We start from the raw sequence: 14774 nt of genomic DNA, 5'->3' as shown, positions 1-14774 counted from the left end.
GTCAGAGGCACAAAAGCAGTTACATAACGCACAATGTTCGAGCTGTCAGATTTTATATAATAATGGTACCTGTATAAATTTATTCGTTTGGAGGGCCAGAGCCGTTTGAATCAGCAGCTGGTTGTACTCGATGTCGTTCTTGAAAGTGGACGTGTAGATGTCGCTGAAGGGCATGTAGTCCTGGAGCAAATGAGAGGCACATTTTAAGTAATTGCATCATAATAGAAACAAAGGAACGTTTATGAAAAAGCGGCTGATGTTTGGTACCTGTAAGCTGGCCAGCGACTTTGCGGATTCCGCCATTTTTGCGTAGTTCTTTGCATACTCGATATCTAAAAAAGAAAACGTGACTTTTTCAAAGGTTTTACAATTCTACAACAATTCAGCTTCATCATGTTTTGTATCCAGTGCCACTAAATCTAAGCTTGTGGCTTCACTTTCGATCATTATTCTCAGCTCACCCATGGTCAGGCGTTTCTCCATCCAGGCGAGCAGGTCTTTGATGTACTTGGACCAGGCCTTGGCGTAGAGCAGCGCGGACTCCACTCCGCTGTCATTCTTCTGCAATCTCAGGTCCACCTCTTCCTCTCGAGACAAAGACACTTCTGGACCTACACACACACACGAGGTATTTATATACAACATGAAAAGACAATCAATCACTGCTGCAGAGGCTTAAATGTCTGCTGTTGTACTGTTTCCATTTTAAACAACAAACGTCAGCATTTCAGCATACCAAACTTCACTTTTGAAACTAGATTTAAGATTATTTGGGGTCACTTTGGCGATTATTTATTTACTCTTTTGCTTTACTTTTAACTAGTTCCCTGCCATCCAACACCTATAAGTTGTGTTTTACTCACACAGATCTTACACATATTATCAAAAACTACAAGGTTTTAGGTTTCAAATGAGGCAGTGCACTATAGCCTATAGGCTGTAAACAAAAACGCAACAAAAATTTGATTAGATTTAAATTGAATGTCCAGTTTAGTGGAAATTTGTCTTGGGTCCACCATCACAGTCACAAGCCATCAGTCACAAAATCTGACAAAACATAGCGATGAAAAAGTGCCAGAAAAGCAACAGTGACACAATAAAAAAGCAGCAAAAACACACAAAAAAAGGGTCCAAAAAGTGACATATCAGCAACAAAAAAGTGACAAAAACTCTGCAAAAGCGCAAATTAAAAGGGGACAAAACACATCAAAAAAGCGACTAAAAAGCCACAAAAAAGTGACCAAAATGAGTCAAAAAGGCTATAAGCTTTTAGATTTGGGTAATGCCGAACTGGAGAAAATGCACTTGGTTAAGGTGGGTTAAGACAGAATGTTATTGACAAAGTAGCCAAATAGACCTCTCATACAGCAGATTTCTTTTTAAGCAATGAAACGAACTGTGTGTTTTCCTCCATTAGTATGTTGTAAACTTTAATTAGTAAGCCTTTGGATCGATTTAATGAGCTTGTGAGCTACTTTTCAAGCATTTCTGTGAAAGTGACTCTGAAAGGTGGCTTTGCGAGTAGCGAAATGCAAAGATGCTACATCTTAGGAAGAATGAATTCAGACCACAACTAACATTTTAATTCACTGGCTTCCTCCTTCCAAACCACTATGTAAGCTTTGTATTTTAATACCACATTAATAAAATCACAGTGAAATCCTCATTCTTGCACGCTATTATGGCGTTTTCTTTAAAGGTACACTGCGTAACATTTTGGACTATACTGTTGCCATCAGTACAAAACATGCTCCAAATGACCAGCTCAACACAAAAAATGCTATTACAGCAGTGGGTAATCAAAGAATGGATTTGGACGAGACCTTAACCTGTTTAAATCTCAAATTCTGCTGACTTTAGTCACATCTCCATGGAGACGAGCTGGAGACGTACCCACTCCCTGTTTGTTTTCTACATTTATGAGATATTTTTCAATGATGAATTAAATATCTGTCATAACATAAATGCTTGTATTTAAAATGTATTTACTGGGTAAAATTCAACACAGTGTGGCTTTAAATAAAGGATGGCGAAATTGACACAATATGTACAGTGCTACAGTGAACTACTGCACATCTCGCAACATGTGTTTCAGTTTAGGCTTGTTATGGCAGATCTTTTGAAGTGTGACATAATGCAGCTAAAAATATCGCCATAAACAAATGAGTTGTGGTAAATCAGAACTCCTCACAGCGACGTTGAATGTGCTACCAGGTATTTTTCATCAATTAACACCTGTAATTTAATGAATACTTGCATTTATTGTGTTTATTGGGAGAAATGCTGCGCAGTATGGCTTTAAGAGAACACGTGACAATGGATTTTAGTTACAAGAATCACAGCCAACAGCCTGCGTGTTAGACGTTTGGACATGTACAGCTGTTTTTCTATCAAACTTATAATATTGTGATAAGACCTCACCTATCTGCCATCCATCTGACTCAACTTAAAGCCCATATGTTTCCCATCGTACAGTGCACGGCTCCTAAACGGGCCAAGAATGTCAGATATGTGAACGGCGCAGTGGAGGAAAAAAAAAAAGGCAGTAGGGATAACAGGGGTAGAAGCAGAGGGTTTTGGGCGGGTCCACCTCAGGCATTCGAGAGCGTTAAACCTAAATCACCCGGCTCACTGACACCAGAGCCGCCTTAAGCTACGGAGCGGCCGCAAAATAGATCGTGAAGCGGCAATTAATAACAATCTATTAATCAGCAAGACCAGTAAAAATGATTTGAAATGAGTCATTGCAAGTAATAAACATTCTTCTTTTGTAGTGTAAGCGGCCCGCAGTTACAAAACCACAGGCAAAAGTGCCATAAAGCAGCAAATAAGCCGCGTTACGTCTCGTGGAAATACTATGAGAAACTTAAGCTTACCTGTGAGCTCTCCTCTCTCATTCTCGAAGGCCTCGGGATCCGCTGCCAGATTGTCGAAAGACTGGAACGACATTTCAAATTATAAGGAGCGAACCGGAGAGCAGAATCAAAGGGAGACATCAGAAGAAGCTTGGGGTTTTCAACGCCCCTATTAAATACAAAAAAAAAAAAAAAAAAAGCGTCTTTGAGGGTTTTCACTGGAGCCGGGGCTAAAAATACCATTTAACGGCGCCGCTTTGAAAGTGGTTATGTTTGGATACAAAGTGTAAAAGCAAGTGGGATGTCTGTCTTGGAGCTGTTAAATTTGGAGTAGCTGTGGCTCAGAGGGCAAGGATGATTGTCCACTCAGCTCAAGGTTTGTGAATCACATATTGCAAGTAGGTATTGTGTCCTTGTGCACTTCAGTGTGTCGGAGTGCAGTAGCTAACCACAGATAAGTAAGTGTGAATGAAGAGAGGATGAAGAAAAGCACTATGTACAACTATTTGAACATACTACTGTGTCATTGAGCCCTTTCTGAGAGGGTGTTTGGTGGTGGTGGGAATGCCCTTTTGGCACAGAGTGGCAGCCACATGTCCAACACCCTGCACCAGGGCATAATGCTTTGTTGTCTTTTGAGGTGAGACAGGCCTCTTTAGCTGGACATATGGAAACGAGGGCTGCAACTAACGATTATTTGGTAATCGTTTAATCTACATATTATTTTCACAATTAATCGATTCATCACTTGGCTGTGAATGGTGTATGAAAGTAGTATTTATATATATATATATATATATATATATATATATATATATATATATATATCACATAAAACTAAAGTGGCGCTGCTTGAGGACATGTTGATGGAGTAAACTTAAAGTGAATGTTTGTTGGAGGCTCTTGGCGCTAATTCAGCTTCTGATTGGATGAGACACAGATATTTATGAGATTTTCAATGTACAAAACACTACAGACTCTAACTATAGAGACTAAGTAGGTTTTCATAAAAAAATACAACATTTTCATATCATTTTTGCTCTATTTGAGTCTGTGTTTACTAGAAAACTATTACTTGATTACTAAAATAGTTGTCGTCTCTTTCAATAATCGATTAGTTGTTTCAGCCCTAATGGAAACTAAAAGTATTATATCTGCACTCTTTGCTTTTGAATTGAATATTACAATGATTATTTAGGTTTCATTAACTGTATTTGCCTTTTGTAAAGCAATTTGAGATACTTTGTGTAAAAACTGTGCTGAAATAAACATGAAGCCGAGCCGTAAATTCAACCTGGAAGACTAATTTTAGCATTCCCTACTTTCCCCTTCTACATCCTTCACTGGTCTCTCATACCACCACCAGTGTCCAGGCTCCGAACCTACCCATCCTTACCAAACTTTAGTCCATATATCGAAGTCTACTGCCTGGGTCTAATCGCCAAAAATATTTATGTTAATAAATGTTTCTAATCGCTGCTTTTGTCTCTGTTTGAGTCGATCCAGGTTGAATTTCACTGTATCGCTGGAGTGAATGTGTAATGCAAAAAAGCAACTTTCAATGTCTAAAAATAAACTTCTTCCATAATACTATTGCTTTATTTTGATTCGACTTTAATTGGTGATAAATATTTACCCTGGTTCTCCTGGCCTGGGGGATCCCCAACCCTGAGCCGCTGTCCACATCTCCCATAAGGAAGTCAGAAACTCTACAAAAACAATACAGCAGTTTTACGATTTATGAAGCAGAAAGCAAAGCACCGTTATCTGCAAAAGCAAACAGGAAAAAGACATTGGCCGCACAGTGGGCACGGCGAGTTTTCCAAGATTTATTCGGTGAACTCACGAGCTAAAATTAGTAAACGCGGTGTTGACAAGTATTGTACTCACACATTGCCGAAAGTGAATGCCAACGTGTCAATGGATGCGTGTATCTCAGAAAACACAGCCTTTCGGTTTTCTTGGGTCACTTCCTTAAAGTTGACGCCTGTGGAGAGGGATAAACATAGATTTTTCAGTCCACTGTGCTGTTTACGATTGCATTCAACAATAGTGACAAGAGGGACAAGCGATAATTTAACCAAGCGCTGACGATGATGTTGAAAATTCCCACTCATCTAGAATACAAAAAGCTGTTTTTGGTTGAAATCTGCTGCTTTGAAAAGGTCCACAAAGCTTCCTATTTTACTCAATAGATTTGCAATGTCGTAAAACTTGTTTAGTAACTTGCGTCTAACGGATTTCAGAAAGCTGTATTATAGATTTTGTTAGCGCTCCCTCCACAGAAGAAAGCAATCAATTAGCTTCTCACTGACAATATAAGCAAATGCACATAATTGAGAGATTAGCAGAGGAAGTTAAACACACACTGTTGTAATGACATGCATTAGAGCAAATCTTCTGACCAAACACACAATATCTTCTGGATTAGGCTCTCGTCTCTTGAAGCTCGGTTATTGACTGATCAAAGTGAGAAATAATCCCGGCATTTCCATTTCTAAATGTGTTGAAATCCTCTCCGAAATCCCATCCCGTAGTCATTCGTCAGCCGCTCATACCCTTTGCGTTTCGATCGTTAAACCTCCAAGATTTACGAGATTTTGATCAAGCGGAAAAAAAAAATAAGACGAGTTAAGCCGTTTGAATCTTCAGAAGAAAAAAAAAAAAACGTGTGTGCACCCAATAAGGTTCCTCTTTCAGGAAACGGTTTACTCAGCAAGAGGCAGCTGCAATCTGGGGAACCTAAGACGCAGCGCTGAAACGGGACTTGGCCGAGTACTTCCTGTCTGCCTGCCACAGGAAACACTTGCACAGCTTGACTTCTGTGACATGTAACGAGAAAGTCAAAGCGTTCAAAACTTACCTCTCCTCCCGACTGCCTCACAGTAAAAAAAAACAAACAAAAAAAAAAAAACACTTTGCTCGGTCAAAGCTTTCCGACTTGTAATCACTCCTTCAAATCTTCACATTAACGTTAGCTTCCAACTCCAAAAAGTAGGCTGATTCCGAAATAGCATCTGCTTTATATGGTCACTCAGGTTTTTCTTTATCACAATACAAGATATTGGGCTTTTTCTGGATAGATTCATTGGATTTTACTTTTGCCATTTGATATTTTGATGAGCACGTCCTTTCGAAAATGTCAACTTTAATTGGTTACAGTTTTCCAGGGCATCTTTAGCTTTTATTTCTTCATATCCGACATCAAATCTGAACTCCGAATACATCCAATCGCGAGGCTCAAAATGTCTAATGTGCTTTATCATCTTCATGTCCAGTCAAAAAACTTTCTTGATAACGGCTTTCCGGATTGCGAACTCTTCTTCATATCTTCGTGCCGGCGCAGTTTTTACAACCCAGAAGCCAAACTTTACCGTATTCCACGTAAAGGCAGGGATTTCTCATCAAAAAACGTCCACTTTGCCTGGATGCCTCTTTCCGGATTGCTATCATTCCTTCATATCCTCTCAGTCGACGTCACCGTTCAATCCAAAAGTGTCCAAAAATCGAAAAAGCAGAGTATCCCACAGTTCCTGCAAAATGTTAAAAGCATTCTTAGAAGCGACATATCGGTCCAAGCCTTTCCCGAAAATGCACCTTCCCGGTCCTAAAAGGCTTCGAGCACTAAGCGCACACTTCCTCTTCAGGACATCCTGTGGGTCCCAAAACAATGATTCCAGAGCTCGGCCCCAGGACAACAGCGGAGTATGGAAACTGCATCATTCGACGACAGCGGCCTTTGTTTCCTGACGCTTAAGAGAAAACGCAGATTGGGATTAGCACCTAAAATATCCCAAAGGACCATTAAGTTGTTTCCCATACGGAGGACGAGGAAAGCAAAGAACAGAAGTTTGTTCGTTGTTTGTTTTGTTGCATATTGTAAAATAGATTTTGTTTATAAAGTCAGAGTCGTCAGGACAATCCCAGTTTGAAGAAGGACATATAAAGTCTAAGGAAGAAGAACAACTAAATTTAAAGGGACTATACCGAGTTTAAAAATTTTAAAACTAAGTATTTTCCTCCCCCTACATGTTCCAGCCATGTCCTAATGTGTAGAATGAGCCCAGACCTGTTCACCACAACTGCCTCTAAAATCCTGCACTGTCACTCAAAAAGTTATTACTTCGGGTTCGAATTGCCGTCATGCATGATCTTAATATAGAGACTGCAGTTAAGCGTAAGACCTGAGGTGGCAGTAGTGAGCATAAAATGACCAACTTGCATCTAGTCTCTATAAATAATGGTCTAGAGAAAATGTCCACAAAACATATTCTGGAAAAAAGAAAAAAGGCTTACACTTACACCGTTATTTAATCAGGATAGTCCCACTGACAATTAAGAATCTCTTTTTCAGGCCACAGAGGGGAACCTATTGTACATATTTTTAATGGTATGGGGAAATCTATGCAGACATGGGGAGAACACACAAACTGCACAGAAAGGCCGACCTGGGGATCGAACCCGGAACCTTCTAGCTGTGAAGCATTAGCACTAACCGTACTTGGTAGTGACAAGCAAGTATTGTAACCACAGCTGCCCTGTAATCACATAGGCAAAGTGTCAAATCAAATCAAATCAAATCAATTTTATTTGTATAGCGCTTTTCATACATGTCATGTAACACAAAGTGCTTTACAGATTTAAAAACATTCTCTCACACCCACTTCCTTCCAGAAAAAACAGACACATTGTAGCATTCACACTCCCCCCACCCACCTCCCCAGAGACACACTGCACGAGCACACAATACACACTCAAGGTAAAACAGTGGAGATTATGGACAAAAGGCTAAGATAAGGCTAAGATAAGGCTGGGTGCAGATAAACCAGGTAAGGGAACACCATCCAAGGAGCCGTCTGCATCGGGAGCGGCACCTCGGCTGCAGCCACAGGGACCAACACAGGGTGCCCGGACAACACCACACCTCCATCCAGACACCCACAAGACAGCACCCCAGCAGCCACAGCCAACCACCGCTCCCGAGGCAGAGGGCTCCTCCAGAGGAAACTGGAAGAGCATAAAAATTGTTAAAATAAATAAAAGTACGTAAGTAAAATTGAATAATAGGATAATAAATAAATAAAAAAAAAATAAAAAAATAAAAAAAATAAAAAAAATAAAAAAAAAAATAAAAATAAAAATAAGACCGAGAGGTAAAATACATAAATACATGCCCAAGGACTCAACGGCAGGTTAAATAAAGGTCAAATACATAAAATGAATTAATAATAATAATAATGCATCGGTTTTATATAGCGCTTTTCTGGACACTCAAAGACGCTTTACATTGCACTATTCATTCACTCCATACTTGGTGGTGGTAAGCTACTATTGTAGCCACAGCTGCCCTGGGGTAGACTGACGGAAGCGAGGCAACCAGTCTGCGCCATCGCCCCCTCCAACCACCGCCAACCACTCACTCACTCACTCCATTCGCTTGGCCCAAACGGTCTCCCATCCAAGTACCAACCAGGCTCTTCCCTGCTTAGCTTCCAAGGTTAACATAAACTGCATAGTTAGTTCATAATGATCATTTACAGCTGCGAACTTTGGCCAATCATCATTGTTTTTTAATCAGTTATTTCAACCAGGGGTACACAAGAACTTAACAGGGAGCACATAATTAATCAATGCTAATGATGTTTTTCAGTATAAGGATTGAAGTTTAGCTTTATTTTGAAAACAACACAGTAGAAAGACTAACACATCTGAATATAGTCAACAACTTGCTAAATAATGGGCAGCACCCTCAAGGAAGGGGGTACTCAGCGCAGAAATTAAAGAATCAAGGCATTCGATACAGGAAGCTCATGTCCGCACTTGTACTGAGAATTTGCTTATCACTGCTCACAACACAGAGGCTCCCAAACACAAGATGATTAATTAAAATTGTGCAAAGAATATGCAAACCAAACCAATACATCATAAATTACAGACAGAAAAAACAAGTTCAGTCAGTATTAAGATCTCGACGAGACAAGCGCATCCAGAGTGTGGAAAGAATCCGTGCATAACAAAGCTGACACGCTGTCATCATGTGTCGAAGTCTGTCGGGGGAAAAGGAAGATGTAATTTGAAGTGAATGAAAACATTACGACGAGGCCCCGGAGCCAGTAACGCCGCGGCAACAACAGGTGCGTCGCCGTTTGATCATATCTGGTCTGTTATAGTCGAGTGGAGATGAACGCGCTCCAGACGCTTCATTTGATAAGTGTTAGTCCCAAATGACAACGTGACAGCAGAAAGACGGCTGGAAGTGCCAGGGCCTGTGCATGCGCTGAAGGGGGTGTCGGAATAAATTGATATGACAATTCATTGAGATAAAAAGGCGAAATCAGCATAAGCTTTATCTAAATCTACAATGCAATACAGCCGGTAAAAAGAACTAAGTGGAAGCATTTGTTTCGTTACAAATCGATGAAGATAAATTGATGAAGATGCATAACTTTGCTGGGCGCGGGACATCAACAGCTCGTCTCCATGGAGATCAATCAATCAGAACTTGATTTACAGAGCGGTTTTCATACACAACTGTAGTGCAAAGTGCTTTAAAAAAACAAAAAAAACAAAGATGTGGCTAACAGATAACAGGTTGCCAAACTTTATGTTTCAATATCCTCTTCCGTAAGCTTCATCTTGATCAGCCACGGCAAAAATAGCATTGTTTAGGTCACGGTTTCCCAAACGTTTCTAAAATATTGATGTGAACAACTGGGAATAATGTACAGCATAAAATTGAGAATGAGTCTAATGCAGAATTTCACTACGGGGATTAATAAAGTTTAACTTAACTTAAATTGTTCTTTTATCATAGTTCCATCTTGATCTATTTTTATTCTTACGCATTCCCTTATAGTTTTAAGGTTTTTATAGTTTACTATTGATGTCTGCCACAAGTTTTATGTTGCACGTTTGCACTGACTTGTTTGTGAACCTGGACAGCGGTAGTAAAATATTATTATTTGATGTATTTCCCTTATTTGTATCAGTATTAAACTACAAAATGAATAAATCCAATATTATTATCATGTTACTATATTTTATATCTCATTATGTGAAATATTATATCTTGAAATAAACAAGCTCATTGCCTCATGACTCTCGCCCCCGATTGGTCTCGCTCGATGGTTTCCAAAGTGGGGGTCGGGACTCGGGACCCCCTGAGGGGTCATGGGACACTGAAGTGGGGGTCACAAGAGGATTTTGAGACAATATTGAAATTTGACATTTCTGACGTTGAATTTGATGCTTTTGGTTGAAAACAGCTTGTTTTAGTTAAATAAAGCCAAATTTAAAAATGCAGTATCCAAACAAAATGTTTTGCACCGTAAATTATTATAAATGCTGATTACATTTCACATTTCCCCAGTTGTTTGTTGAGTGATTTGGGGGGAACAGACTGATACGTTTGGGAAGTCTAGCTGACCATTACTGGCATGTTTGCTTCATCCACGACTGTTTAGTTGCTTTTATAGCAAAATGAACTGCGTATTCATGACCGAGCTATTAGTCATCATTATCTTACAGTATCAATGTTAACTGGTGCAATAATTGTAACAATAAATCTCCTGACAGCTCAGTGTGTCGCCTCGTCTGCGTTTGAAAACTGGTTCTACGGCCATGTGTTTTGGAGACAGAGGAGGCGGCGCGTCTCGTTTCTCTCAGGTCTGGCAGGTGTCCAGACGTCCCAGGTGCCGTGCCATACGGCTTCAAAGAGCGACGCGAGTGAGGAGACAGGCTGACGTCTTCAAACCCCGCTCTGTTATCATTCAGTCTTTGATTCCTGATTGCTGAGTGACAATGCACTGAGTCTGTCCCGGGACACTGTGTGATACTGAGTGGACGTTAGGGAGGAAAGGTGACCCCTTGTGGACAGAGCACTAGCCACAACAACATTATCATTTGCCATTAGAGGTGCTGAATATAACAGCTAAAATAAATAAATAAATAAACAGTATTATCAGTTTGTCTGACTTCTTCAGGTTGGCAGGCAGAGTGAAAATAGAGGCAATTAATTCAGATTCAATTATGTGAATCAAATTACCATTGAACCAAACATCACAGTCCCACTGCTTGGATAAATGAGGAGGGTTGTAATATGAAGCAGTTTATGAGTTTGTTGTGACACGCGGGAGGCACTATTACTCTATCAAATTAAAATCCCGTGTTTTTTAATCATTGTGATTAGCAACTTAGCAAAAGTTATAATTATCTAGGAAGCATAACATCCTCTGAAAACAAGAAACTTTTCAAACCAACTCGCCGATGATGAGTCAGTGTATTTTTCTTATAAACAGGGTTTATACAGGCATGTCAAATCAGGAGCAAGTCAAATTGAATGTTTTTTAATTAAATTTTGGATCCCTAAATGCAAAAAAAATCAGCGCATATTTAATTTCTTAAGACTTGCAAGAGACTATGTCCAGCAACTGTCCAGCACAAAATGTGGCCCATTTCAGTCAAAACTATTGCTGAATGTTTAAGACCATCATTTTGGTATTTTCGGTTATACAGTAAAATGTTTTGAGCAATGTTAATGCCAGTTTGAATCAGATTTTTTTTGGCACAATTCATTTGATGACTTTTAATGCTATTTAATGCCCCGTGGAAACTCTGTATAAAGTGCTGCTGATGCTACAGGTGAAAAAAAAACTGTCTTTGGGAACACTGGAATAACCTTTACCTTTTTTTAATCCTTTATTTTGTCGTTAGAGTGAAAGAAGAACTTTGCCATAATTGATCAGCAGTGACTTACACCAATACTTTGTTTAGGGGTCGTTTTACAGGCCTTGTTGTTGTTTTGTTGCCACCTGAACCCTAAACTAAACCCAAAATTGGTATCTGATTGGATTGTGGAAAGAAAATGGTATCGGAACAATACGATTTGTCATATAAAACCTGTTATAACTAAAAAACATGCTCTGAAATTGTGTTGTATTGCATTGTACGTTTAAAATGTTCTCAGTGTGCTAAATCTTGTCAGAAAAATGGCGATTAGACATTTGTCCAGTATTGTGTAGCCCTATGTGGCACGTACAGGCCTGTCACGATAACAAATTTGAAGTTCGATATATTGAGGCAGGAAAGTATCGCGATAAACGATATTATTGACTCTAACGATACTGGATACTGTCAACTCTCAGGCTTAAAAATGACAGTAACCACACAAGATGCAATAAACACGGAATATAATCTAACTCAATTTACTTCAGTTAAAAATCTAAGTTTTACGAAGAAAAAATAGGGGGAAATGTACAGAAGATAAATATCGAGCACAAAAATGTATCGTTTATCTGTTATTTATTGAACGATAAGTCGATATAGTAATGATCTTGACAGCCCGAGACACATAATGAAAAAAATGGAGAAGCTAGTACAATGAATTCAATCTGCAGCAATGATAATCCCCAGTGGTTGCTTAATAGCCTAAGGCTGTTTTTAATAGACTTCTATTGCAACATCCGAGCATTTGATCAGTTGCTTCAAGTGAAAGGAAAAAATCCTAATAATTCAAACTATCCATGGCCGGATGATGACCTGGGGAAGGACCTTATTTGGTTGTTTTCCAGGTGAAGAACATACGGGTCCTCATATCTCTAAAACTACGCACAACTAAATCCACATTACACAAGTCTGTAATTATTATTTATTCAGTCTTTATGCATAAGTCGTATCTGTCTCCATCTGCAACAACAACAACCCGATCTAATATTTGTCCACGCAATTGTTTCCGCCCGGCATTCTTTTCATTCATGCCACCTCCGCAGCACAGGTGACGATAGCCGCGGCGCATAGTTAACAAATGGGTCACGTCTACACACAGATAGGCTTCGTGACACGCGCGGGGGATATGTTGAAAATATGAATGCGTTTGGCCGTCGAGATCTCGCTCTTGTCTCTGCGGACGCCTGGGCCTCCTTTGTGGCTGCGGCGAGGAATGTAAATTATGGCCCATGTATGTGGCCTCCGCTGCAGAAAATTCTTCTGTGCGAGTCTATAGAAGAAGGATTTGAAGATGGTTTTTGCTAAGGATTGCGTTTCCTGGCAGCATCGGTAAATCGGTAGATGAGATTAGAATAACTGAAGAATCTGTCTCTAATGTCATCGACCTTCAGCGTCTACAAACGTCTCCTGAAGTGGATGAGATTCTTTAGCTGTTCATATTCTCTCAAAGGTTAATGCTTATGATATAATGTCTAACTTTTATCTGATATCTGTCTCACTGTCGAGTTCCAAACCGTTCTTTCTGTTCGATATAGAGATGGGCAATATATCGAAATTGACAATAAATAAATAAAATGCCAATTTACAATGTTGAGTTTATCTCCAGTGTCAAGACATGTGGAAAAAATAGGGAAAAGATGGGGGGGGGGGCAAAAAATAAATATAAATATACAAAAAATAAATTGGGCAAAAGTTGAGAAAAATGGGGAAAAAAACTTTAAAGGTTTTGGTGGGTTTTCCGCTCTTTTGAAGTCTTTTCAGGACAATTATTTTTTGGGCGGGAAAGCAATGTAAATTAGCATGTTTGCCAAAACATTTTTCCATGCTTTGCAACAGTATCGCTTCATCATTGTTAACGAGGAAGTCCCCAAAGCAATTGAAATATTCATTTTTGTCCATGACGCCCATCCCTCGCTCGACAAAAACAAGTTCCACTAAAATTCTCTTTCTTTCTTAACTCAAAGGCAAATACACTTGTCTCACTTCGATTTCTATTTCTTATTGTGGTTGTTTGTTTGGGCATTCTTCTGTAAAGTCTCACGCCCATTAAAATCCTCCTTGGATCAATAAAACATGCCGGGGGAATAGGTCTCAAAGAGATTCTGAGCCAAGAGAATTTCGCGGCAAGAAAAATATCGGCGACATCTGGGTAAAGAAGACAGCGCCGTAGTAGACTTGTAATTGTTGTTCTACACAACTTTGAGGTATAATTACCAGCCACAATTTTAGGCTCCTTTTTTCCTGTGACTCTCAATTGCAGCCATGTCCACGTTGTCTCTGTTTTACCCAAAGGAAAAAGGTAGAAGACATCTGCAATTGTTGATGGGAGCAGCTACAACGATGAATCCCAAGGAAGTTCCGGGGTTTCTGTGTGGTAAGGAGTGTGTTTCAGATCCCCCGCTCTGAATGACTGACCTTTGACCTTGGCGATGACGGTCCCGGCCGCTCCCAGGATGTCCACGGAGTTCAGCGTCTGGTGTTTTCCGATCACCGCCTTCAGGACTCGCAGCAGCTCCGACAGACGCTCCTGGACCACGCGCTGGAGGTCTTCGTGGGGATCTGGAAAAATGACAAAGAAAAGTTAAGTTGGGAAAGTTAACTACCAAGGAACTGAAGGACGAAAACGGCAAAAGCAGCAATAAACTAAAAAGACATTAGTTAGAATTATATACAGTAAGTTAACATGCCGAAAAGCCTTATTATTTTTCTGTCTTTGTGTAGAAATATCTCTGCAGTTGTCCTCCTGATTTTATTTTGTAAAGCAGCTCGCAGAGGAAAAAATGACCCCTGCTCACTAATAATGCGCGATGTTATACAAGCGTGTGACATAATGTAGAATTGGTTGCTTTTAAAACCATGTGACTTGCTTTATTTATGAGCAGGAGCGATACGAGGAAATCATATGAGAGTCACTATTGGAAAGAAGTACTCTACAGTATAAGAAAAGCACAAGGTTTCATCCATCAACAAATGGTACCCTTGCACTTAAACACAATGTGAACAGCATAAGCAAAATGAAAAATAAAATGTATGAATTTACAACCTTGATTTATTCAACCTCACCACAATATTTAATCTGAAGTACAGCGGTGAACTTTTAAAGGCCTAATCTCCGTCAAAGACTTTCTGCACAATTTCATCTCTTATTCAAACCAAAACTATGCTTGTTTTACTCATAGCTCTTGCACGCTTACC

The 14774-nt window shown here is 39.7% G+C and overlaps 1 protein-coding gene across 3 annotated transcripts in view; it reads right to left on the bottom strand.

Moving 5' to 3' along the window:
• The window catches only part of LOC306972942 (rho GTPase-activating protein 29-like), a 57972-nt gene that overhangs the window by 16033 nt on the left and 27165 nt on the right, over positions 1–14774 (bottom strand). Inside the window, exons 3-9 of one of the 3 annotated variants that reach the window (XM_079569673.1) lie at positions 13995–14138; positions 4746–4842; positions 4492–4564; positions 2877–2937; positions 462–611; positions 268–332; positions 70–180 (exon numbers count right to left, since the gene is read on the bottom strand). In XM_079569673.1, coding sequence (XP_079425799.1) covers positions 70–180; positions 268–332; positions 462–611; positions 2877–2937; positions 4492–4564; positions 4746–4842; positions 13995–14138 — 701 coding nt within the window. The other 2 variants (XM_079569675.1, XM_079569674.1) reach the window with 2 other exon arrangements.

This window comes from Gobius niger, assembly GCF_951799975.1.
Source record: "Gobius niger genome assembly, chromosome: 13".
Classification (NCBI taxonomy): Eukaryota; Metazoa; Chordata; class Actinopteri; order Gobiiformes; family Gobiidae; genus Gobius; species Gobius niger.
This window is presented reverse-complemented; position numbering and strand designations above follow the sequence as displayed.